The sequence below is a fragment of the Heterodontus francisci genome, chromosome 43, assembly GCF_036365525.1.
Source record: "Heterodontus francisci isolate sHetFra1 chromosome 43, sHetFra1.hap1, whole genome shotgun sequence".
NCBI classification, from domain to species: domain Eukaryota; kingdom Metazoa; phylum Chordata; class Chondrichthyes; order Heterodontiformes; family Heterodontidae; genus Heterodontus; species Heterodontus francisci.
In genome coordinates this window covers 24,994,512-25,020,992 of record NC_090413.1, presented here as the reverse complement: position 1 = coordinate 25,020,992, position 26,481 = coordinate 24,994,512, and the positions used below count along the sequence as shown (strand labels likewise).

Sequence of the window (26,481 nt, the reverse complement as noted above, 5' to 3'; positions counted from 1 at the left end):
CTTCCATGGCTTTGCACTTCCCAATCTCTATAACCACTTCCAGCCCTACAGCCCTCAGATCTCTGCGCTAGCCCAATTCTTCCCTCTAGTGCACCCAGATTTTAATTGCTACACCGTTGGAGGCCATGCCTTGAACTGCCTAAATTCCAAGCTCTGAAATTTCCTCTCTAACCCTCTCTCTCCTCTGTTAAGACGCTTCTTAAAACCTCTTTGACCAAGCTTTTGGTCACCTGACCTACTAACTTATGTGGCTCGGTGTCCAATTTTGTTTCATAACACATCTGGGACATTTTACTATGTTAAAAGGTGCTATATAAATGTTTTTTTGTCGTAAAATAAATACACATACACCATCAAATGCAGTTAAATGCTTTATTAATATTTTTCCCGAACCACTATCAAGCAATTTCCCATTACAGTTACAGATAGAATTTCACCAAAAAGGAAGCAAGATGCCCTTCCAAAGCATGAGGGAAACCCCAACCATTAAATGTCAAAGCAAGTCAGCGAGTGACACCAGTTTTAGAGAAGCCATTAAATGGGTCAACAGCGCAGTCTGTTGTCCAAATGCAAGCAAGATGAGCAGCTCGGGTCATCCAGATGCGTTGGGATGAACCTCAAAGGCGTTAGAATGCTCTCACAGTGCGAGTTTCTGGAAAGTAAGAAGGGAAATTAATTATGACCATCTGGTCACTCCTCACAGTCAAGATTGGTGACTTGGAACTAAAAGAGAAGGAATATCCCAGGGCATGGTGGGAAGACATCCCCTAACTTGAGAGGAACAATAATTTAATGTAGATCAGAGGGTCACAGACCATTGACGGTAAACTCCCCATCACTTTGTATCGTTTGCAAACTAGAGCTCACAGCACAGAAACTAGGACACTCAGCCCAACCAGTCTGCGTTGCCATTTGAGCAAACAGCTAGAATAACATTTAACTGCTTTGTTCCCCTACCCCTTCAACGTCATTTCCTCCATTCACCTATGCTATCCAAATTTTGAATGTCGACATGGTTTCTGCCTCAACAGTAACCCCAGAAGTGACTTCCACAGCTTCCCAACTGAGGCTTTTTCCCCTGTCCACTTATCTTACATTTAATCTCATATCCATTATAAATACAGTTAACATTGATCATTTTCTGGCCTTCTGGAGTCAGGTCTCTGTTACTGCAATAAATACATGGAAGAGCTACCTGCATACTCGAGCATAAAATCTTACAGCACAGAAAGAGGCCATTCTGCCAACTGTACCTTTGCTGGCTGTGTGAAAAAGCTATCCAATTAGTCCCACTCCCCCTGTACCTCCACAGAGCGCTGTAGTTTTTCATTTTCAAGTATTTATTCAATTCCCTTTTGAAACTTACTGCTGAATCTGCTTCCACCGCCCTATCAGGCAGCACATTCCAGTTCACAACTACTCACTGTGTAAAAAAATCCTGAACTCCCTTTAGTTCTTTTGGTAATTATCTTAAAGCTACCCCCTTTAGTTGCTGACCTTCCTGCCAGTGGAGACAATTTCTCCTTATTTCCTTTATCATAGCCCCTCATAATTTTCAACTCCTTTATCAAATCTCCTCGAAACCTTCTCTACTATAAAGGAGAACAGAGCAGTTCCACTCACAATTGAGGCTGGCACTGGGGGTTACCTGGCCCCAATGAAAACAGAAAACCGCCTGACTGTAGAATTTTACAAAACCCTGAACTCACATTTTTCATATGGTGTCATGCCATAGCTTTACATATACGAATTTACAGAGTGCTCACCAGTTTTTATTGTTGTAGTCGTGGTTTCCCCTGAAGATCCTATTATCCCTGTAGTTGTTTGACTGGAACTAAAAAAAAAATACGATTAATTATAAAACATTGGTGTTACTTTAAACAACATTTGTTTTTAGGAATTAACGCTATATTCAGGGAAAAATACATGCAGCACCTTTGAAGTTTAATAAACAGCAAATCCAAAATCAAGTGCATTAGTGATACCCCTATTTGAGTTGGACTTAGTGTAGCTACTGAACCTGCTTGCTGATCCTTCGATGAGTTCCCGGTACTTGATAATCTCCTTCTCAAGTTGCATCTTAATGTTGAGCAGTGCCTCATAATTTTTAGCTCTCTGCACTATGTCATTCCTCACGGTGGTCAGCTCCAACTCTAGTTGGGAAATGGAGTCCTGCAGACTTTGAAGCTTTTGGCTATATAAATCATTGATCCCTTGAATGCTGGCTTCCAAGGAACAATTCTGCAAATTGAAGGGGAGAAAAATAAATCGTTTCCGTGTCATGACCATGCTCAAGGGATCTAGGGTAGACCTGAGAGCCCTTGAATCTTAATCGTGATCCAGTTTCCCCTCCTCCCCCTCCGCCCTACCCGCCCCCCCCCCCCCTCCCCTCACCTATGGCCCCTTGGCAGTATTGTTACTGCACGTGAACCTGGCCAACCAGATTGTGGGAGGTCGTCTGGGTTACTGTTCAATGTCATTCTCTTACCCTGTTGTCATTCAAAGAAGATGGAGGAATGCAGAGTCCTGAGAGGAAGTGGCAACTGGCCAACGAACCTTCTGAAGGGTATAAGAGTGTCTGTTGAGCAAGATGTCAGTTAGGATTTGTGACGAGTTGGCCACAAACACCAGGCTGGTAACAAGGCTGTTAGACCTTGTTCACATCAGTTAAGGGTTCACAATTTAAGGGAAAACAATTTACTAGGTGAAATATTTGAAGTATTTTTGTATCTTTTAAACATACATAGAACAAAGAACAAAGAACAGTACAGCACAGGAACAGGCCATTCGGCCCTCCAAGCCTGCGCCGATCTTGATGCCTGCCTAAAATAACACCTTCTGCACTTCCGGGGTCCATATCCCTCTATTCCCTTCCTATTCATATATTTGTCAATATACATATATATATATATATATCTTTCTTTTTTCTTTTTCTTTTGGGCCTCCTTATCTCGAGAGACAATGGGTAAGCGCCTGGAGGTGGTCAGTGGTTTGTGAAGCAGCGCCTGGAGTGGCTATAAAGGCCAATTCTGGAGTGACAGGCTCTTCCACAGGTGCTGCAGAGAAATATATATATATATATACATATATCATAGATCCCAGTGTATCTAAGCTTTGTTTTTTTTTAAATGCTCACTACTAACTACCAAAAGCTCTGGATCAGAAAAGACAAACAAAAGCAAGAAAAGTAAAAGGACATGGGCTACACAGAAAGGTTACCATTAACTGAGAAGGCATTAATTTGGAGACCCCATCGATGTACGTATAAAAAATTAATATTTAACAGCGTGTTATTGTGACCTGGAATGCATTGCTTGACAACAGATACAATGGTCATTTTCAAAACAGAACTGGATAAGCATTTGAAGATAAAACATTTTCAGAGCTATGGGGAAAGAGCAGGGAGAGTGGGACTAATTGGATAGCTCTTTCAAAGAGCCAGCACAGGCATGACAGGCTGAATGGCCTCATCTGCGGGGTTTCATTCTACAATTCTGTGTTGATGCCATAAAAATCAATATTATTTCAAAGTAGGATCAGAGGACATAAAACTAAATTATATAGAAGTCAATTTTAGAACAGGTAGACATTTATGGCAGAGATGAGGCCATTTGGCCTATCTTATCTGTGCCAGCTCTTTCTTAGAACAATCCAAAGCTAATTGCACTGCCCTGCTCTCTCTCCACAGCCTTCTATTTGTGGCTGCTTTAAATATTTGCCTATTTTTCCTGTGAAAGGTACAATAATCTCAGTCTCAACCACCCACTGTGGGTAAAGCATTTCAGGCTGCGTAATGACCTGCATAAAGAAATTTCCCTCACCCAACTTCTCACACTCTTAGATATCAGGCAAAAGCTCTTTCCTTCAAGAGTGAGAAATGTTTGGAACAACGTACCTGGCAAAGCAATTGAGACAACAAAAACTTATTTGTATATAGTTCCTTTAACACAGTAAAGCATCCGGAGGCATTTCACAGGAGCGGAATCAAAGACAATTTGACACATAAGGAGATATTAGGACAGGTGACCAAAAAATTGATCAAAGAGCTGGGGTTTAAGGAGCATCTTAAAGGAGGAGAGAGAGAGGTAGAGAAGCAGAGAGATGTAAGGGCTTAGACAGCCATAAAAGGTGGAGCGATGAAAATCAGGAATGCGCAAGACGCCAGAATTGGAGGAGAGCAGAGATCTCAAAGGGTTGTCGGGCTGGAAAAGAATACAGAGATAGGGAGGGGTGAGGCCATGGAGGGATTCGGAAACAAAGATGAGAATTTGAAAATTAAGGTGTTAGGAGATTTGTTTTTTTAACTCGTTTGTGGAATGTGGGCCTCGCTGGCGAGGCCAGCATTTACTGCCCATCGCTAACTGCCCTTGAACTAAATGGCCTGTGGGTCTGGAGTCACATGTGGGCCAGACTAGCAGGTTTCCTTCCCGAAAGGACATTAGCTAACCAGATGGGTTTTTTCAACAATCGACAATGGTTTCATGGTCACCATTAGACTGATTTTTTTTTTTTAATTCCATACTTTTTATTCATTGAATTAAAATATTGCTATTTGCTGTGGTGGGATTTGAACCCATGTCCCCAGAGCATTAGCCTCAGCTCTAGATTACTAGTCCAGTGATATTACCACTACGCCACAGTCTTCCCAGGGATTCAATAGAGGTCAATGAGTGCAAGGCCTGTTCGCATTATAATTAGATATTATGATAGGCAAGTTTGTGTACCAGGGAGATGATCTTCAGTCAGTTGAACAGTCTTTACTTAACTCTTACTTTCCACATGGACTTACCCCACTGTGCAGAGATTCGCACTCAGCCTGAAGGTTTTGAACCTGTCTGCGTAACTCCGTAATCTGGAGTTTTGAGCCTTCTGCTTCCTGGTTAACTTGAACAGTCTGCACTGTTTGTGTTTCGATCTTGAAATAGAAGGAAAGATTTAATTATGACTACTCAGCCTCTGCAAATCCACACCTTGGGAGATGTGAAAAGATCTCAGAATAATGAGGTACTGATTTTCCATCTCTGGGTCCTGGGTTCAAAGCCAGCCCCAGACTGCTGAAAATCTTTAGAGTCATTTACAGCACAGGCAGAGACCATTTGGCTCTGAGTCCATACTGGGTCTCCACCGAGTTATTCAGTCAGTCCCACTCACCCACTTGATCCCTGCAGCCCTGCAAGTCTATTTCCTACAAGTAGCCATCCAATTTCCTTTTGGAATCATTCTGACTATTGACTATGATTTTTTTAAAATTATTCTTTCATGGGATGTGGGCTTTGCTGGCAAGACCAGCATTTATTGCCCATCCCTAATTAGCCTTGAACTGAGCGGCTCGCTAGGCCATTTCAGAGGGCAGTTAAGAGTCAACCACATTGCTGTGGGTCTGGAGTCACGTCAGCCAGACCAGGTAAGGATGGCAGATTTCCTTCTCTTTTGCGAATGAGGGGACCAGCGGCTCTGAAGAGCAACTGAGAGACATGGCCACTGCTGAGGCTGAAAGGAGAAAGAGAGGGTGTCTCCATGTTGAGGCATTCTCGAAGGGTCAGTGAGAGTTATTGATGTGCCGGAGCCAGGCAGGCCCTGGCGACCGGAAGGGGAAACCCTCCAGCAGTGGTTTTGGAGCCACGGGGGGCCCCTCTTGGGCCATAAGCTCCCCCCGCCAGGAAGTCGCTGGGAGGCCACCTCGATAAAGCAGGTGGACTCAACAAGCGGTGTGGAGCCATTCTGATGCTCGGAAAATCCCAGCATCCTGGTAAAATGGCCGCTCGCCGCTGATCAGGGGGCAACCGAGCTGCTGCTGTTCCTGCCACTGGGAATATCCCCTGGTGGCGGGAACACGCTGGGCTTCCCTCCCAACATCTTCCGCCACCATTTTACCACCCCTCCCTCCTCCCAGTCCATCTCCAAAGGGCTGGTAAAATTCCAACTTTAAATCTGCAAGATTGTCCAGCAAAATAGTTCAATAAGACCTTGGACATAATGTTCAGAACTAACTATGTTGACTGAGATTGGATTTGTACCTTATCCCATTCTGGACTGAGAGGACTATGCTGATCTGCTGCACTATACAGGTAACCTGGAGCACACAAAATCCTTCACTTGAAAGGGACATTGAAAGAGGAACCTCACCTGTGTTTGGTACCAGGCATCGAGGTCTGCTTTATTCTTAGTGCATATGGCATCATACTCTTCCCGGATTTCAGTCAGTGCCTTGGTAAAGTCAACAGTCGGACCAGAGTCCACTTGCACAGTGACAGTGCCAGCCACCTGCTGCCTCAGTTGAACCAGCTCCTAAAAAGAGAATGAACATTACAAATGTGTTAGGCATTTCTTCTCTTCTAGATACTTAAAACATTGAGACTGATGAATATTCTTTACAAGCGCAGACAATAAAATCTAGCTAAGTTCAAGATTGTACCAGCTTCCAACTCTGAACCCCTATCCTATGGGCTAAACACAGTGATTGAATTGATAATTGATCAATGATGGACTCCAATTCGTTACTCTGTGCCGCAACGATGACCCTTGGACATTGATGGTTGGTCCCACACCAAAGAAATAAAGGAATGCCAGACAAAAATGAATCCTAGCTTACCTCCTCATGGTTCTTCTTCAGAAAAGTAAGCTCATCCTTTGCGGACACTATATCGGTTTCCAAATCCTTGATGTTACATATATAGTCGCTGTTCAGTGCTTTGATGTCAAAGATATCAGCTTCCACGGATTGCTTGATGTTAAACTCATTTTCAAATCTAGTTTGAAGACAGAAAAGTCTCTTGCTTAACCTGAACAAGAACCACAGCAACAGCTATCCTGATTCATATGCGAAATATGAAAACTATTTGAATCCTATGGCACACAAGCATGTTTCAAAAGAAGTGGTCGCCAAAGAATCCACTTTTAAGGATTAACGGGCTGTTAATTTTGTCGCGCCTCTTCCTTATTCCATCCCCAACACGTTGACAATGCAGGGGGCAGACGTGGAGGAGCTACATGGGCTGATTTTTTGATGGGCTGCGCCCACTGTGGATCGACACGAGGAGGAAGCAACAGCTCCACAGTGATTCCTGTTGAGTGACCCCAACTTAGTATGAATATCATCACTGGGGTGTCCTTACCTTACAGCACTGTGGCAGCACCTTTACTGCACAGAGTGCAGTGGTTTAAGTAGGCAGCTCACTGCCACCTTCTCAAGGGCAATTAAGGATGGGCAATAAATGTTGCCCTTGCCAGCGATGCCTACATCCCAAGAGTTACCTTTTTTTAAAAACAATGTAGGTACTAGTGAAATGTCGTTAGACAAGTTAAGAAATAGCACACGTACTTATTTTGGAAGTCCTTGGCGGCCAAAGCTGCATTGTCAAGGTCCAGAGCCAGGCGAGCATTTCCAAGGTGAATCGCCAAAATCTGAAGGCAAAAGCAGAAAGGGTAAACTGCTCTAGTGTGCAGACTTTCAGTAATGTATAGTCGTAATGATGTAGAGTAAGATGTTATTTGAATTGGTGCTTGCAGGAGGTTTCTTGAGGTGTAATGTGTTTGTGCGCTAAGGGTAGCTATGTTTTTATTTAATTTTTTTTTTTCATGGGATGTGAGCGTCGCTGGCAAGGCCAGCATTTGTCGCCCATTCCCAATTGCCCTTGACAACTGAGTAGCTTGCGAGGTCATTTCAGAGGGCAGCTAAGAGTCAACCGACTCTCCCGAAGAGTTCCAAAGAAGGGTCACTGACCCGAAACGTTAACTCTGCTTCTCTTTTCACAGATGCTGCCATACCTGCTGAGTGGTTCCAGCATTTCTTGTTTTTATTTCAGATTTCCAGCATCCGCAGCATTTTGCTTTTATTATATAAGAATCAACCACATTGCCGTGGGTCTGGAGTCACACGTAGGCCAGACCAGGTAAGGATGGCAGATTACCTTCCCTAAAGGAAATTAGTGAACCAGATGGGTTTTTATGACAATCGATAATAGTTTCGTGGCACCATTACTGAGACCAGCTTTCATTTCCGGATTTTTCACTAATTAATTGAATTTGTCCAAGTTCTATCCTGCACTTTTGTAATATTTAATGTAGGTGACAGCACTAGAGGCTGCCTGGCTGTTACACCTGCACTGCCTCATCAAATCTTGACAAGTATGCCATGACTTTATCTGATTTGTTTTAGCCATATCCAACTTCCAATTCTACATTACCCACCAACTGTGGCTGGGTGAATCACAGAATCGTTACAGTGCAGAAGGAGGCCATTCGGCCCATCAGGTCCACACCAGCTCTCTGAAAGAGCAATTCCCTCAGTTCCATTCCCCCGCCTTCTCCCCGTAACCCTGCACATTCTTCCTTTTCATATAACTGTCTCATTCCCTTTCGAATGCTTCAATTGAACCTGCCTCCACCACGTTCTCAGGCAGCGCATTCCAGACCTTAACCACTCGCTGCGTGAAGAAGTTTTTCCTCGTGTCACTTTTGCTTCTCTTACCAAAAACTTTAAATCTGTGCCCTCTCATTCTCGATCCTTTCGTGAGTTCCTGCATTCCCACATTCTGAGCTGTGCTCACTTTGAGCAAGGATGGTAGGACTGGGGCTAAAGTGTTGTAGCCCCATCACTGCCCTGCACACCCTCTGATTGACCGTCTGGCTGGGAGCCATGGGACAGGGAGTTACTGTCCCATTGTGAAGATGATTTTTTCCCCCCCTTCACTTCTAATGTAATCCGTGCCCCACCCAGAGATGCAGGCCTGAATACGAGAGTGAAAAACAAACAAAAAGTATAGATCTACATTCACAGAACCGGAGGGATACTGAATCATGAAATAAAGCCAAGAACAAATTAGGAACTTTCTTAAACCAGGAATTGATCTAAAACAGGTCTGACTGCAAATTAATTCCAATTTTCAATTTAGTTTAGAGCCGGAACTATTAAACAAAGGCTGGTTTGAAAACAGATGTCTGTAATTTCTAGAAATGTTTAGACCCTATGAAATCTTTTATAGTCATACAGGGTTAGGTTTGAGTGAGTGGAATGTAACTGAACTGGAATTATTTGATTTTCTTTTTCACAACCCATTCTCTGGCAAGCTCTTCTAATGACTCAAGCTAGTAACTGCTCTATCCAGTTCGGAACGGACTAGTGAGGTTTCAGATTCAATCCTTGGTCTGGGTTCTCAGCTAAGGCATGGGGGGTGGTATGGGTGACACTATTATCCTCAGAGCCCCCTGAGTTGGAATGGGAAGGGTGGGAGAAGGAGGGTGGTGAAGCAGCTAGCTTTCCTACTTCTGAGCACTTTGCAGTTACCCCTGCTAGGACGAGGATATGCTAGCACTTCGATGTGATGCTTCTCACAGTTGAATAGCCCACCTACATTGTTACGGGACGTGTGGCTGCCTGGCCTGGGCACTAAAGTACAGCCAGCACTTGTGGTATTGTACTCTTGTGTGAGTGAATTAATTTAGGAATGGAGGGAGGGGAATAAAAGACAAACCTTTTAAGGAAGCCTGGTTGTCATAGCATGCTGTATTGTTGTGGTGACGAGACAATACCTTCATGTTTTAGCAATTTTAAGCTCCAATTAACAAAAAAAAAAGCAACATGTTTCCAAGCCACCAATGGAGTCATTGCAGTCACTCTTAATGGTAAACAAAGAGGCTTACAAGACAGTAACTTTACAATGCTGCCTCCCTATTAGATTGGAGCTCCTTTGACACTAGCACTCCTGTCGATTAGGTTTCAGGAGAGTAGTGTCAGACAGACAGCTTTCTGTGTTAGCACTAATAACTGAATCCCTTATCCTGACTTGCAGACACGCAATCGAAGCGAGTGGAGAGATGGTATAAAAGCAGCATTTGGTCCTTTCATCAGCATTGCCTGTAGAGCAGAAACTGTTTGTTATAAATGCTCCAGTTATACTGCAGCTACCAGTCTGAGTGGGATTATGTACAGTTCTCTGATCCACATACACAGGTTAACATCACTAAGGCAATAGCTGACACGGTAAGGTACAATTTCCACCTAACCCACCCACCGAGAAACTGATAGGATCAACACTGATTTTTACACCCCGCCTAATTTTACTCTTGTTATGAATGGGTCGGGTTTGCAAAACCCATGCTCTAGCCAATCCGTTTGGTTTCCCCGCTGGGCGGGTTAGGTTCAAATCCACCTCCAGAACTGTTCTAAGATTGTCTTAAACATTTGTGCACTAATATCCTAAGGGCACAATTTTAAGGTAAAATCCCAGCAGATAGCTGCATATATCAATTGTACAGAGTGCAACTCAGAACTACATTGCACAGACTGGACAGTACCCCAGTAATTAGCCCCTCCCCCCATGGGAAGGGGTAATTAAGACTTGCAAAAATCAATGATGAAATTAAAAAGAGGAAAATGCGATGAAACTGTGCACCTGTAAAGAGTTGCCTTAATGCATTCTCACCTGTTCTCTCAGTGGTCTGATCACTGCATCATAAGCAGCGTAGTCAATCCCCGTTATAACCTTCCCAACCTGGAACTCTTTCAGCTGCAGTTCCAACTTTGTGTTCGCCTTTTCCAGGTCCTTAACTTTTTGCAGGTAGGTACACAGTCGGTTGTTCAAATTTATCATCGTTTCCTTTTCATTGCCAACGAGGCCACCTGACACTGATACTCCTGACACTGACAGGGAGGACGAGCCTCCCGAGAGCCCTCCATAGGAATGCTGTCCTAGTCTCCCCCCTAGGCTCCCACCCATTGAATATCCTCTGAGCCCTGAGCCCAGTGATGAGTAACTACCACTGGAGACCCCATATCCTCCACCCCCATAACTTCTCCTGCTAGAGTTCCCTGATGAGTACTGCAGGGAGGAGCTACTAAACTGTCTACAACTCATGATAGTCACTTAACTGGGGTTTTACCAAACTTTGAGGAAAAAGAAAACTTTTAGCCACTGGCTTGCTAAAACTTCCCTCACGACTTGTAGTCTAAGGCTACAGCTTCATGAATCGGACTGCAAACTAGCAGTTTTCAAACTGTGAATGCCTCTGGCTTTGACTCCACAAGCATCCCATTCACCTGCTATTTACACCAGTATTTATAAGGCCAGAGATTGCAGTTGGACCGCCCACCTCTATTGTCATTGGATTCCATAGATCTCCACCCATTAAGATGATTGACAGCAAAGCGTTCAATCCCTTCCCATCCCACCGTCTTCTGTTTACTTCACGATTGCTGACAGAGGCAAATTTTTTCAAAGCAACAATTATTTAAAAAAAATAGCTTGCCAAAGGCGAATAGAGAGAGGAAAATTTTTACCTTGTTCAACAAGGTAACCTACCTGTCCCTCCTGGACTGAGGGAGAGGATCTATTGTTGTCTGCTTTAAATGTGTCTGGTGGAGATTATGACCGGGAGTGGTCCTGTAGTCACAGTCCCATCACCTTTCAGATCCACTTAGGGAACAGCTACGAAAAGGACAGGTTTTTAAAATGCTGCTATAGTAAGGGATCATCCCTAATTTTATCTTCACTATCACAAACCCCTGTCAATTAGGACTCAATTTTTCTGATGGTAATCAGCCCTCCTGCTACAAAGAACAAAAGAACAAAGAACAGTACAGCACAGGAACAGGCCATTCGGCCCTTCAAGCCTGCGCCGATCTTGATGCCTATAATGAATACTTAAACTGAGCTGAGGCTAACTGAAAGATAACGGGCTCAATTTTAACTGAGCCCGCCTGGCGGAAACTGGCATTCTCCCCCACCCCTACCACAGCCAGACATCTTCCCCGCTCCCCCCCAATTTGGTCACAGGCAAAGTCACCCCTCACCTGATCATGGAAAATCCTTACCTTCAATCAACCCCCTCCCCCACAGCGATCTCAAGCAGATCTACCAACTGTGACCTCCTGGCTTGTTTCAACTCCCAACCCTAGGCAGTCAGTCTGACTTGGCTGTCAGACTGGAGTCTTCACTGTTCGACTGAAATGAGGCCCTGCTGTTAAGACAGGCCGCCCCAATCCCCATTAACAACAGGGCTAACCTATTGTGTCACTAAAGCAGACAGATGGGACAGAAGGGAGTGCTTGTTTTAAAAGAAATTTTAAAACTGCATGCACTTAATCAGAGCAGTTTGACTCCCTTGCCAGATATCTCTGTAAATAGAAACGTATTTTTCAACATGCTGGCAAAGCCAGCGATGCCCACACACCATGAATGAATAAAAGCATGTAATATTTCGGGTTATTCAGTTTTTCTTCAGTTCTTAAAGGAGTTTTTTTTTATTCATCCTCCAAAGTTTCCCTTTCATCTCCAGAAGATGAGTGTTGTAGGAAGGTCTTCACAGGTGGTAGCAACCCTCCAGTATTAAGCCCATACAGCCATCCTTCATCTTCATTGTCCATGTCCCGGAGGTTCCTCAGAAGGCAGCTCGACCATGCACAATCAGGAGCAGGAACCCCTCGACTGAATTGAGTTCAGGGCAGGGTGAGGGTGAGGGCAGTGAAGCTGACTGCAGGTACCCTCTAGCTTAGAACCAGCGAACTCAGCACAGCCCCAAAGGATTAATACCTTAGGGGCGTTGGTCTCAGTTCCTCATTGAGCAGCAGATTTCAAAGCAGCAGAACAGAGCACTAAAGTTTGAATCAAGGATGGCCAAATCCTAATCACTTCCTCAGCCAAATTATTCCCACATGAAGTGTTTACATTAGGTACAAACATAGCAATATTACAAGCATTGCTATGGCAACCAAAAAAAAAATCTGTGCGGAACTGTTTGTTGCTAACTGCAGTTACTTGGCAGAAATAATTTTTTTTTATGGTTGGTAATGTTCAGTCAACTATCAGCTGTGCACTGAATTGGAAAAACATTTGGATCTAGATAGTTGGACTGGCACGGAGGAACCCAAGAGAGGACCAGGCCAAGAGGAGTCCATCTGGGCCTTTCAAACCTCATCTGTTTGGTACCTTAACACTCCCAATATAGCATGCAGCAATATCACTACATTAAGCTGCAATGTTGCATTGTAGATGTCACAGAACAAGGTTAGAGAAAGGACTTCCATTTATACAGCACCTTACAAAACCAACAGCACATCGCAAAGCATTTTACAGACATTGAAGCACTTTTTTTTTTGAAGTGTCGTCACTGTTGTAATGTAGCGAAACGCAACAGCCAATTCTTTGCCTAGCAAGCTCCCACAAACGTCAATGAGATAAATGATTCGATAATCAGCCATGTTGGTTGATGGATAAATATTGGCCAGGACACTGGGGAGAACCTGCCTGCTCTTCTTCCATATAATGCCACGGGATCATTTACAGCGACAATGCAGACATTACATTGGCTTGACATCTCACCTGAAAGATGGTGGAGGTTCAGGTATGAGTCACCCACCTGCCTTGCCAGCTGGAGCTGGTTGAGAGCTGGGCATGGGGCACCTGTAAATGCTGGAGATACACTAGTGTGTGTGTGTATATATAGTGTGTATATATTGAGTATTAAACTAACATGTGTTCACGCTCAGCAGCTCATCGCCTGTGGATTCCTGTTCTGATGTCTGCATGTGGCTTGGGCAGCTGATGGTATGCAGTATTGATATTCCATGTGTGCTCCAGGACTGGTTTCACTCTCCTTTAGGGGATTGGAGAGGACTTTTCCCTTTATTATTTCCCTTTTTTTGTCCCTCCCAGGAGATTACACAGCTGTGGACAAGAAGAGAAGACAAGAAGCTTTTGCCATGATGCATTGTGGTGAGGGGAAGACTTGGTGGACCTGCTGGTCCCATCAATTAGTACATTTGTGTTTCTCATTGACATAAGTTACAGGGCTATGAGGATAGAAAGCGGGGGGTGGGGGGAATGAGACTGACTGGATATGGGACTGGTTGGACTTTGCTCTACAGAGAGCTGGCATGGGCTAGATGGGGCAAATGGCCCCCTTCTGTGCCGCAATGACTAAGTTTGTATTCCCTCAAACCAAGTGGGGTTAACTGCGACAATCATGACTCCTATACTGAGGAATGATGACCCTGAATTTACCAGGTCCAATCCCAATTTTGGGTGAAGTAATTACTTCTGTGTCAGAAGTATTTGTCTTTGAACATCAACTTTTTTGGCAACTCACTGCCCATAAATTAGACTAAATATGCAACAATTCATCCAAATCATTTTTTAGGTTAGTCTGTGTTAAATCTATCTTCCAGTTTATCAGATAAATGTATACTCCCTTGATGTTGCTTGCCGCACAATTAGCAAACCCCATTATATGAACAATGGCCCTAGAGTTTCAAACTGTCGTCTGTGCAGCAGTTTGTGATGTGTATATGTTCTGTGCTTTGTTACAGTGTATGATGGAGGTGTGCAGCTGTTCAAGACACAGAGAGAATGAAGATTTGTATTTATTTAGCGCCTTTCACGATCTCAGGATATCCCAAAGCTCTTTACAGTCACTGCTGTACTTTTTGAAGTGCAGTCACTGTTGTGATGTAGCATCCAATTGGCACACAGCAAGATCCCACAAACAGCAATGAGACAATGGCCGGTCACCTGTGGTTTTTTTTTAAGTGCTGGGGACAGTGTCAACACTCTCATCCCCTGGAATGGCGAACAAGTCTGCAAGAAGTTCAACGACCTCACCAGGACAGACAAGGCCAGTGACTCCTCCCTCTTCCTCCCAGAACCACCCTGGGCATCAGCCCACTCTTCATCCTATCCCTCAGCACTTTGACTTCAAAACCCTCAACCTTCCCTAAAACCTCCTCCATCAATTCCCTCCAACGTTCCACCAATGCATTCCAGCCCAATTATTTTCTCTGTGCATTCAAATTTAGTTTACTCTACCAAAACAAGAACCTTGAACCATCTTGCCTCTACACTCTGCAACTCTCCTCCTAAACCCCTCTCTTCCTTGCTATATTTCTCTTGGTCTTCTAAATCCTCCTTAGAACCAATTTGTGGAATCATAGCTTCAGTCTAATTTCCATCCTCTTCCCAACTAGGTTTGATCCCACCAACTTTGAGGCAGTTTCCTACAATAAATGGTTGGTTCCTTTGTTGGTACATTAAAACGAAAAGACTGTGCGGTTGACACTATCAAAGCAGAACGGTGTTTAAAATTAACAAGAGTATTGTTCAGACAAGTTCCAAATGCAAGCATGGTCAGGCTAGGCAGATAGAAACCTAGCCTGTGTATCAATTAATACTGACAGTGGTTTTCAGGACCTGACTAAAATAACAAAGAGAATTCGTCAGACCACAACTTGTTGACTGCATCAGTCAAGAACATGCTGGATTATAACCAGCAAGCAGCACAAAACTTGGGACTTTCAGGTTGTTGGCAGGAGGCCAATATACTGAGTGAAGAACAGTGGGTTTACTTTTATTATAAAGCGATGTGTGGAGCTAAGCCCCAGAGAACACAACACCACCTAGGTTCAAATGTTTGAGAGAAATGTTTTTTTTTATTCATTCATTGGATGTGGGCATCGCTGGGAAGGCCAGCACTTATTGCCCATCCCTAATGACCTAGAGAAGATGATACTGAGCTGCCTGCTTGAACCACTGCAGTCCGTGCAGTGTGGGTGCACCCACAGAGCTGTTAGAGAGGGAGTTCCAGGATTTTGACCCAGCAACAGTGAAGGAACGGCGATATAGTTCCAAGTCAGGATGGTGTGTGGTTTGGAGGGGGACTTGCAGGTGGTGGTGTTCCCATGTATTTGCTGCCCTTGTCCCTCTGGTTGGTAGAGGTCGCCGGTTTGGAAGGTGTTGTCTAAGGAGCCTTGCAGAGTTGCTGCAGTACATCTTGTAGATGGTACACACTGCTGCCACTGTGTGCAGTGGTGGAGGGAGTGAATATTTGTGGACGGGGTGACAATCAAGCGGGCTGCTTTGTCCTGGATGGTGTCGAGCTTCTTGAGTCTTGTTGGAGCTGCACCCATCCAGGCAAGTGGAGAGTATTCCATCACACTCCTGACTTGTGCCTTGTAGATGACGGGGGTCAGCAATGACAGATGGGCTTTTCTCACCAAAAGGCAGCCATGCCTCTGACAGCATACACTGCTGCCTCACCCCCTTGCCACCAACTGTGTAGTCGCTGCCTCAGCGCCAAACGGACCCTCTCACATTACCACATACCAGCCCCAAAGGGAAAAGAGGGCTGGAGTACTCGCCTTGGCAAACTGAATGATGTCATTGATGCACTTGGGAAACTGGATCCAGCTTTTGGGGGGGCGGGGGGGGGGAACCCCATGGTTGCTGACATCCTCTATCCAGGTCTGCATGGTGAGGCGGGGCACTCTCCTCCTCCTGTCACTGGGGAAGAGGACCTCCCACCTTGCCCCTGCAGCCTGAAAGAAAACCTGCAGGGAGGCATCGCTGAACCATGGGGTCACCCGGGGTCTGCCTTCTGTCATTATTGGTGCTGCCTTCCGGTGAGTTTTCAGTGAGGGGAGCAGAGTAGCATGATGGATCAAGGCAGCTGTAGCAGGAAAACTCAAGGCAGCAGGAACAGGAAGTCATCCTTTGTTCCGGCAGCAATAAATGCAGGGCTGGCAGCCCTTTAAATATGGCACTGGCACCTGCCGCGGAATCAGCTGACGTCGACCTTGCTGGGCCGCATTGCCACCTTGGGCCAGGGATGGGACAGCCCCCTCGGCTTGTGCTGCTTAACTGGGGGGCTCCTGTGCCTCGCGTTCCTTAAATGGGGGTCTGTCCGCTTTTAGATTGCGTGCAGCCACCTGCCGAACAGCCAAATGGAAACAGGACTCGCTTCCGGTGTCTCCATGACCCGCACCCTCAGGAGAAAAATCACCTGTGATCTCAGCTGCCCACCTTGTGGAAGGTCATTTTGACTTTAGTCTCTAGTGTAAAGCGATTATCAATTCAACCATCATTATGCATCTCTCCCACTTTTCCTTTCCGTTAACAAAGTCAAACCCCATGTTGCCACCACTGATCACCCAACACATCCATCCTCGCGGCACCCTACCTTCCCACAGCCAATCAGAAAGCAAACAGACTCATTGTCACCCAATTGGATGATTCTTGACTCTCGGTTCAAGACTTTTACAGCTAGTAAGCAAAAGAGTTCAATATTTATTTATTTATTTTTTAATCTTTTTTTTATTGCCCCCAAGGATTTTTCTCCTGGGTATTGTTGCTCTCAGCAGTGTCCAGGACATTAATCTTCAATTCCTGGAATCTCCAGGGCAATCCTGGAGGATTGGCAAGATTAGTTGTGCCCTGATACGCTGTGTTTACAGTAGAACTCCACTGTGCAGTGCAAAGCAAACAATGTTCAGTCTCAATACTGCACTATTGAGTGCAAAGAAACCACACTACCACCTACACAAACACAGCACAGCGCAATGAGCACAGGCCACACGTATAATTCTCAGCGTCAGGGTTTTAAGCTCGGGTTATCTCAGATCAATAGATTTAAGTAAGTCAACAGTTCCATTTGCTGTGGGGTTCAGTCAGGAGCTGTGTCTGCAAACAATTCCAGTGAGCTGTGAGCAACATTGCCACAGTCTGGCAATGATATGGCACAGCAGAAGAAATTTATGAAGAACTTCCCTCCAAATTTTGGCTCCTTCCCCCCTCTCTCTCATGGAGACACTGATTCCTTGCTGGGGTACATTTGCCTAACTCTCACAAACCACCCCCTCAATTAGTGGTTGTCAATGTGTGAACCTTGATGGTTAACACCAGCGGACTTCTCTCTGCCCATTCAAGTAGATGCAAAAGATTCAATGGTGCTTTATTGAGCAAGAACAAGGGCGTTCACCTGCATTCCTTGGTCAATTTTCTTCCCTCAAGCAACAACCATTAGAAGTAGCTCAACTGGTTGTTCATTTAGTTGTGGAATCTTGCTTTGTGCAAAATATCTGTCATGTTTGCCTGCAAAATAATGATAGCCTTTCAAACTTCATTGTATATTACACACACAAAAACAAGAAATGCTGGATTCACTCAGCAGGTCTGGCAGCATCTGTGGAAAGAGAAGCAGAGTTAACGTTTCGGGTCAGTGACCCTTCTTCGGAACTCATTGTATATTAAATTGTTTGGGATGATTCTGAAAAGGAGAATGAAACACATTCTTTATTATGAACCTTTTGCACTGCTCGATCCCACTAATCTTCCGCACTGTTCAGTCTACTCAAGTGCCCGCTTTACCCAGTTGGAAGCACTCTACTCTCCGAGTCAGAAGGTTTGGGTTCAAGCCCACTCCCGGAGTTGAGCAAATAAACTTGGTTGACACTCCAATATAGCCAAGCATGAGTGCTGCACTGTCAGAGGTGGTGGCTTTTCAATGAGGGGAACTGTCTACTTATTTAGTGAGATGTTATCAATTCCATAGTAGTATTTGATGAACATTCTTTTGTCAAACTAAAGCATGCAAAAAAGTATCTAATTTACTGCCTGTGGGTTCTTGCTGTGTACAATTGGCTGCCATGTTTCTCTATGTAACTATAATTCAAAAGATATTTATTAGGATGTAAAGAACCAGTCCCTTGTCCTTCTGACCATCACCTCAGCCAGTTCCTTAATCTCCTGCACTAATCAGACACACATATGGGAACATACAAAATTGACGGACAGGAAATGACCAGATGGTCCATCAAGCTTGGCCCACACTATGATGCCTGGATAATCATAGCTAAACACTTCCTCTTTCCCACTCATCCATCACAACCATGTAATCTGCTGGGAGAGGCAGAAATGGGGAACAAAATACTCTGTAAAATTCCCGTCCAACCAAAACTAGTCCATATCAGATGGACCAAGAGTTATCTATAAAGACACACAACCAACGGATCAGTCCTAAACTCTACAGTCCTGCCACATCCAGCCGTGAATGGTGGTGGACAATTAAACAACTAACTGGAGGAGGTGGCTCCACAGATATCCCCATCCTCAATGATGGGGGAGCCCAGCACATCAGTACGAAAGATAAGGCTGAAGCATTTGTAACAATCTTCAGCCAGAGGTGCCGAGTTGATGATCCATCCCGGCCTCCTCCTGAAGTCCCCAGCATCACAGATACCAGACTTCAGCCAATTCGGTTCACTCCGCGTGATATCAAGAAACAACTGAAGGCATTGGATACTGCAAAGGCTATGGGCCCTGACAATATTCCGGCAATAGTACTGAAGACCTGTGCTCCAGAACTTGCTGCGCCCCTAGCCAAGCTGTTCCAGTACAGCTACAACACTGGCATCTACCCTGCAATGTGGAAAATTGCCCAGGTATGTCCTGTACACAAAAAGCAGGACAAGTCCAACCCGGCCAATTACCGTCCCATCAGCCTACTCTCAATCATCAGTAAAGTGATGGAAGGTGTCATCAACAGTGCCATCAAGCGGCACTTGCTTAGCAATAACCTGCTCAGTGACACTCAGTTTGGGTTCCACCAGGGCCACTCAGCTCCTGACCTCATTACAGCCTTGGTTCAAACATGGACAAAAGAGCTGAACTCAAGAGGTGAGGTGAGAGTGACTGCTCTTGACATCAAGGTAGCATTTGACCGAGTATGGTATCAAGGAGCCCTAGCAAAACTGGAGTCAATGGGAATCAGGGGGGAAACTCTCCGCTTGTCAGTGTCATACCTAGCACAAAGGAAGATGGTTGTGGTTGTTGGAGGTCAAACTTCGGAGCTCCAGGACATCACTGCAGGAGTTCCTCAGGGTAGTGTCCTAGGCCCAACCATCTTCAGCTGCTTCATCAATGACCTTCCTTCAATCATAAGGTCAGAAGTGGGGATGTTCGCTGATGATTGTACAATGTTCAGCAACATTCGTGACTCCTCGGATACTGAAGCAGTCCGTGTAGAAGTGCTGCAAGACCTGGACAATATCCAGGTTTGGGCTGATAAGTGGCAAGTAACATTCGTGCCACACAAGTGCCAGGCAATGACCATCTCCAACAAGAGAGAATCTAACCATCTCCCCTTGACAGTCAATGGCATTACCATCGCTGAATCCCCCACTATCAACATCCTAGGGGCTACCATTGACCAGAAACTGAACTGGAGTAGTCATATAAATACCGTGGCTACAAGAGTAGGTCAGAGGCTAGGAATCCTGCAGCGAGTAACTCACCTCCTGACTCCCCAAAGCCTGTCCACCATCGACAAGGCACAAGTCAGGAGTGTGACGGAATACTCTCCACTTGCCTGGATGGGTTCAGCTCCAACAAAACTCAAGAAGCTCGACACCATCCAAGACAAAGCAGCCCACTTGATTGGCACCCCATCTGCAAACAGTCACTTCCTCCACCACAGAAGCACAGTGGCAGCAGTGTGTACCATCTACAAGATGCACTGCAGCAACGCACCAAGGCTCCTTAGACAGCACCTTCCAAATGCATGGGAACAACATCACCTGCAGGTTCCTCTCCAAGTCACACACCATCCTGACTTGGAATTATATCACCGTTCCTTCACTGTCGCTAGGTCAAAATCCTGGAACTCCCTTCCTAACAGCACTGTGGGTGTACCTACCCCACATGGACTGCAGCGGTTCAAGAAAGCAACCCACCACCACCTTCTCAAGGGCAATTAGGGATGGGCAATAAATGCTGGCCTCTTGAGTTCCAAAGAAGGGATACTGACCCGAAACGTTAACTCTGCTTCTCTTTCCATAGATGCTGCCAGACCTGCTGAGTGGTTCCAGCATTTCTTGTTTTTATTTCAGATTTCCAGCATCTGCAGTATTTTGCTTTTATTAAAAAACTTAAATCTTGCTCAGTCCATATTTGAAAGGCTTTTCCCCTCTGGCTCCCATTAATTTTTAACATATCATGTACAATTCTACTCTTAATTTGCATTTTTTGGAAGGAAACCAGCGAGCCACTCCTTTTTGATTTGTTAATGTTTGTATCTTTCTTGGCTCTCAGTTATGACTTGTCCTGTCATGCCATTTATCAGTGAATCATTCCTAAATGTGCATGCAGAAAGCCACCATCAAAATTTATATCTGTCAGCCAGACCATGCCAGAAATGAATGCTTTTTGTTGATAATTGATTCTGTGCATAATGGGGGCTCCGGATAACCAATGTCCCCCTTTTAAAATGAATTGGATGTGCCCGAGTGATTTAAGCATGAGGAGAGAAATTTAACTGCTGCATGACTACGCATGTTTATTACCTAACAGCAAGAATTTGGGTTTGCACTGATTCCGAATGTAACTCCTTTATTCCAAGGCCCTCGGTACTGTGAATCTGCTTTTCGACAGGATTTCTCAGTAGCGAGGTATGGAGACACTAAGCAGGATGGTGCATCATATTCCCAGTCAATCAACAAAAATAATGATTCCCCAGTCTCAAATAATACACCCCAGCGTGTGTGTTAAAGCAAGTGTGATGAAGCAAGATGTTTATAAAGTGGCTTAAACTCTACGGCTTAGTGAATTAGCCACCATCTGGAGTATTGTGTGTAGGCATGGCCATTTTTAAGCCCTCAAATCAGCCCAGGCCGAGGAATACTTTAAAGTCAGCAACTGTGGCCAGGACACTTTGAATTTGACTCATGTGGACTGTCCCTTTAAATCAATTTATCAAATGCCTTTTGAAAGTCCATAATCACGACATCAACTATACTGCCCTTATCCATCCTCTGTTACCTCAACCTTCTATTCCTTTCTCCCTTATTGTTTGGAACCCGATGTTCTCAAAGGAGTAGCATGGCCTTCTTAAATGGCCATTGCCCTATTCCGTATTTTAATAGAGGAGGAATGGGAAGGGCAGAAGCAGGAGGTCAAGCAAGTGAAGCAGCACAGCAGGAGAATGCAACATAAACTCTATTAGGCCCATCACTCCCAAAGAGTATAGAACAGAGTGCAAAACTCATACCGGACCTGATGGAGGAGCAATGTGTGCGGAGAAGGAAAATTTACATTTCTAAGGTAGCTTTCACAACCTCAAGGTGTCCCAAAGTGTTTTACAACCAATGAATTACTTTTGAAGTGTAGTCACTATTGTAATGTAGGAAACGTGGCAGTGAATTTGCACACAGAAAGATCCCACCATGCAATAATGACCAGATAACTTGTGTTTTTATAATGAGTTTGATTGAGAGATAAACATTGGCCAGGCTCTCGGGGATAGCACCCATCCCCCTCTACTCATCTTTCAATGAGTAACCATGGGATCTTTTACATCCACCTGAGAGTGCCTCGGTTTAACATTTCATCTGAAAGATGGCACCTCCAACAATGCAGCGCTCCCTCAGTATTGCACTGGGAGTGTCAGCGTCAATTTTGTGCTCAAGTCTCTGGAGTGGGACTTGACCCCACAACTTTCTGACTGAGAGGCAACAGTGTGGCCCAGTGAGCCATGGGATACTGCACTTCACTACAAAAACAATTTGCTCCTGTGTGAAATGATGAAGGAAGATCAGTAACTACAGTTTACTCCTCGGAAGGCCTTACCAGTGGAGGTGACGGCCATTGTGGGCCTTGGGGACATCTCCGGATCTTTCCAATCGTTCAGTGACGATGTCTGCACTGTCAGCAAGGGAGATGTGTCTGCCTACAACCGCCAGGTGACTGATGACCTCTTCCCCTGACAACTGACATTATCCAATTCGGAATGCCCCTTGCAGAGCATAAAGAGAGGGAGCGTTAGTTTCCTCAGGCTCACTACCACTCACCACCCAACCCCACAACCCTCCTTTGAGCTCAGTTTCCTCCAGAGTCAGAGGTCAATAGGTTCAAGTCCAATTCCAGAGTTTTGAGCACTTGGCTGAGACTCCCAGTGCAGTACACGAGGGAGTGCTGCACAGCCAGAAGTGCTGTCATCTGGATGAGATGTCAAACTGAGGCCCCATCTGCCCTCTCAAGTGGGCACAAAAGATCCCAAGACAATATTTTGAAGAAGAGCAGTGGAGTTCTGCCTGCTGTTCTGATGAATATTTATCCCTCAACCCAACATCATAAAAACAGATTATCTGGTCATCATCACATTGCTGTTTGTGGGACTTTGCAGTGGGTGAACTATCACTCTGGCTTGTGGATTCCAAAATGGAATATTGTTTGGTTTGGAATGAGTTCAACATAACTGGGGGAAAAAAAGAATTGGCAGCAAGATGCTGCTGGAAGGAGTATTGGCTTTGTTGTTCACCCATTAGTCCAAATACTTGTCACTCACTTGCAGTAGAGTTTGCCATTTATTCATAGTGAGTGCAGCGAGAATCAAGCTTCAGTGTGAGCTGCCCTTATGTTAGTTACATTATTTGCTGATCTCTGTGTTCATCGAGTGCAGGGGTGTTGGAGTCCAGCATTAATCTATCCCAGGTCAACTACATTTTGGGATCGGAGGGCATGCAATGAGCCCCATCCAATTGTCCACTTCATCCAGGTCCGGCAAGGTGGTGTTGCGCCAAGCTTCGTGCATGCGGCCAATGGCAATGAGCTGACCAGTCAGAAAACAAGCCACACCCCACAGAATAATCAGCCTCTGAGCAGCTCCAGTAGCTGTGGAACTTAAGTGGTTGGTCCAGGTGAGTTTTCTGGTCAATGGTGAACCCGACAACACAGATGGCAATGCCATTGAATGCCACTTAGAGGTGATTAGGTTCTCTCTGATTGAAGATGGTCATTGGACGCTGAAAATGCTACTTGCCATTTATCAGCCCAAACCTGGATGTTATCCAGATCCTGCTGTGGGGGTAGGGGTCAGGTGGGCTGGGGGGGGTGGGGGGGAAGGGGGTACAAGGATTGTTTCATTATCCAAGGAATTGCAAACGGAGCTGAACTCTGTGCAGTTGTCACCGAGCAGCCACACTACTTACCTTATGATGGCACGAAGGTCATTGATGAAACAGCTGAAGGTAGCTGGGCCGAGAGTCTTGCACTGAAACAACTTCTGTGTCGCTCTTGTTTTATATATAAAGGGATATGCAGCTGGGCCCCTCCTGAATATAAAGTGCCCATTTATAATACAGTGAGGTTCTACATTCTCCCCACTTATACACTGTGGAGGGGTCTCAGAGCGCCATTTGGGGAGACCATCAAGCCATGGAGGCAGTGTAGAGAACAGCCTCGTGTTCGATGCCTAGTGTTTCAGTCTCTGGAGAAAGACTGGAGAAATTTGGGCTGAGATATGGGAGAGCTGTAAAGTGGAACACACCCCGATACAAATCAGCATCTTCAGGAGAGGAGGGAAGAAAACCAGGAAGAGGATGAGTAAGTAAAATGGCACAAGCATTTAGAGAACAATTTTCACATTTTCAGGGTGTCCCAAAGTGCTACACGATCAGTGATTACTTTTGAAATGCAGTCACTGTTTAATTTAACGTGGCAGCCCATTTTTGCACAGCAAGCTCCCACGAATGGCAATGGGATGAATGAGCAGTTGCTCTGTTTTGTGATTTTGATTGAGGAATAAGTGTTTGGCCCTTTGAGAAAGTGTCATGGCATCTTTTATGTCCACCTAAGTTAAGGAAAATAATAATATCCTCAGCAGCATAAACTGGCAATCAAACATGGACCATCTTCCACATCATACTTGCCTCGACGAGACATCTGCGCTTCTCCAATTCTGGTCGAGTGATCATCCCCAATTTTAATCACTCCACAATTGGTGCAGTGACTTCAGCTGTCTGGGCACTAAGCTCTGGAGTTCCTACCCTAAACCTCTCTGCCTCGCTACCTCTTTCTCCTCCTTTAAAACACTCCTTAAAACCTACCTTGTTGACAAGCTTTTGGTCATCTCCTTATGAGACTGGCTGCCAAATTTTGTTTGATAGTGCCCATGTGAAGCATCTTGGGACGGTTTACTACATTAAAGGCGCTAGATAAATGCAAGTTTTTGTTGCAGTCAGTCACCAGGGAGGCCTTTCAGGTAATGTTTTGACTGGCGGGTCAAAGAATTAAAGAATTCATCGGTATTTCTTTGTTTGCATAGGAGACCAAAGGTGCTTCCTTTAAGCACGTGCCTTTGGACTGACATTGCCTTCAAGACCTACCTTAAATTTGTTCCCTTGTGTTTATTTTGGTATTACTGCCATTCCGGATTGTTCTTCGTTAACCCTTCCTGAAGGCATGTGGAAAAAAGACTTCGGCCTCGGAAAAGGACGGCAGGTGGGCAGGTGGTGCCAGAGGAGGGATGGGCAGGAACAAGTCTGCAAGGTCAGGCCTGACCACTATTTAGTGATCTCCTGGTGGATGATTGGTGATGCCTGCCAAAGTTGAATAAGCTGGTAAAATGTGAAGTATGGATGCTGGATTGAAATCCAGAAGCAAAACTGCAGGAAAAATTGCGTAATTCAAAAAAAGCTTATTCTGCACATTTAAATATAAACATCCAGTATCCTTAGTGAAATGTGCTGAAGTTTAAAACATAATACATGCTGTTCTGTGCTTAATTCCATCAAGAGAAGGATTGAATAAATATCTAATCGTAAGGGAAGAGATCATAAGGATAACCACAGACTGAGGACACGACAACAACTGAGAGGATATGTCTAACCTAAACCAAATAGAGTAGCTAAAACTGTATCCCAAGTCGGGTGTCCATCGGAACCCCATTAAAGAATGCAAGCTATCCACTGGGTTTTATATTCTGTGTTACACCAAAAACAGCAAACAATTTGTGTTCCACCACATAATGTTACAGTGAAAAACTAAGCATACAGAGGATGTTAGAACAAGGAACGTTATAATAAGGAGTGTGATATGTCAGTGTCAGAGTGAGCAGTGTAATATGTCAACGTCAGAGTGAGCAGTGTGATATGTCAGTGTCAAAGAGAGCCGTGTGATATGTCAGTGTCAGAGTGAGCAGTGTGATTTGTCAGTGTCAGAGAGAGCAGTGTGATATGTCAGTGTCAGAGAGAGCCGTGTGATATGTCAGTGTTAGAGTGAGCAGTGTGATTTGTCAGTGTCAGAGAGAGCAGTGTGATATGTCAGTGTCAGAGAGAGAAGTGTGATATGTCAGTGTCAGAGTGAGCAGTGTGATATGTCAGTGTCAGAGTGAGCAGTGTGATATGTCAGTGTCAGAGTGAGCAGTGTGATATGTCAGTGTCAGAGAGAGAAGTGTGATATGTCAGTGTCAGAGAGAGCAGTGTGATATGTCAGTGTCAGAGAGAGCAGTGTGATATGTCAGTGTTAGAGAGAGCAGTGTGATATGTCAGTGTCAGAGAGAGCAGTGTGATATGTCAGTGTCAGAGAGAGAAGTGTGATTTGTCAGTGTCAGAGTGAGAAGTGTAATATGTCAACGTCAGAGTGAGCAGTGTGATATGTCAGTGTCAAAGAGAGCCGTGTGATATGTCAGTGTCAGAGTGAGCAGTGTGATTTGTCAGTGTCAGAGAGAGCAGTGTGATATGTCAGTGTCAGAGTGAGCAGTGTGATATGTCAGTGTCAGAGACAGCCGTGTGATTTGTCAGTGTCAGAGAGAGCAGTGTGATTTGTCAGTGTCAGAGGGAGCAGTGTGATATGTCAGTGTCAGAGAGAGAAGTGTGATATGTCAGTGTCAGAGTGAGCAGTGTGATATGTCAGTGTCAGAGTGAGCAGTGTGATATGTCAG

General features: G+C 44.9%; 1 protein-coding gene across 1 annotated transcript; it reads right to left on the bottom strand.

The window, feature by feature from the left end:
• Positions 1-372: 372 nt before the first annotated feature.
• LOC137355567 (keratin, type I cytoskeletal 13-like) lies at positions 373-11,018 on the bottom strand. The gene is made up of 8 exons (XM_068020821.1): positions 10,425-11,018; positions 7,322-7,404; positions 6,593-6,749; positions 6,127-6,288; positions 4,790-4,915; positions 2,021-2,241; positions 1,767-1,834; positions 373-652 (listed from the first exon to the last, which is right to left on the bottom strand). The coding sequence occupies exons 1-8, from the start codon at positions 10,854-10,856 to the stop codon at positions 627-629; spliced, it is 1,275 nt and encodes a 424-aa protein (XP_067876922.1). The 5' UTR covers positions 10,857-11,018; the 3' UTR covers positions 373-626.
• Positions 11,019-26,481: the final 15,463 nt, after the last annotated feature.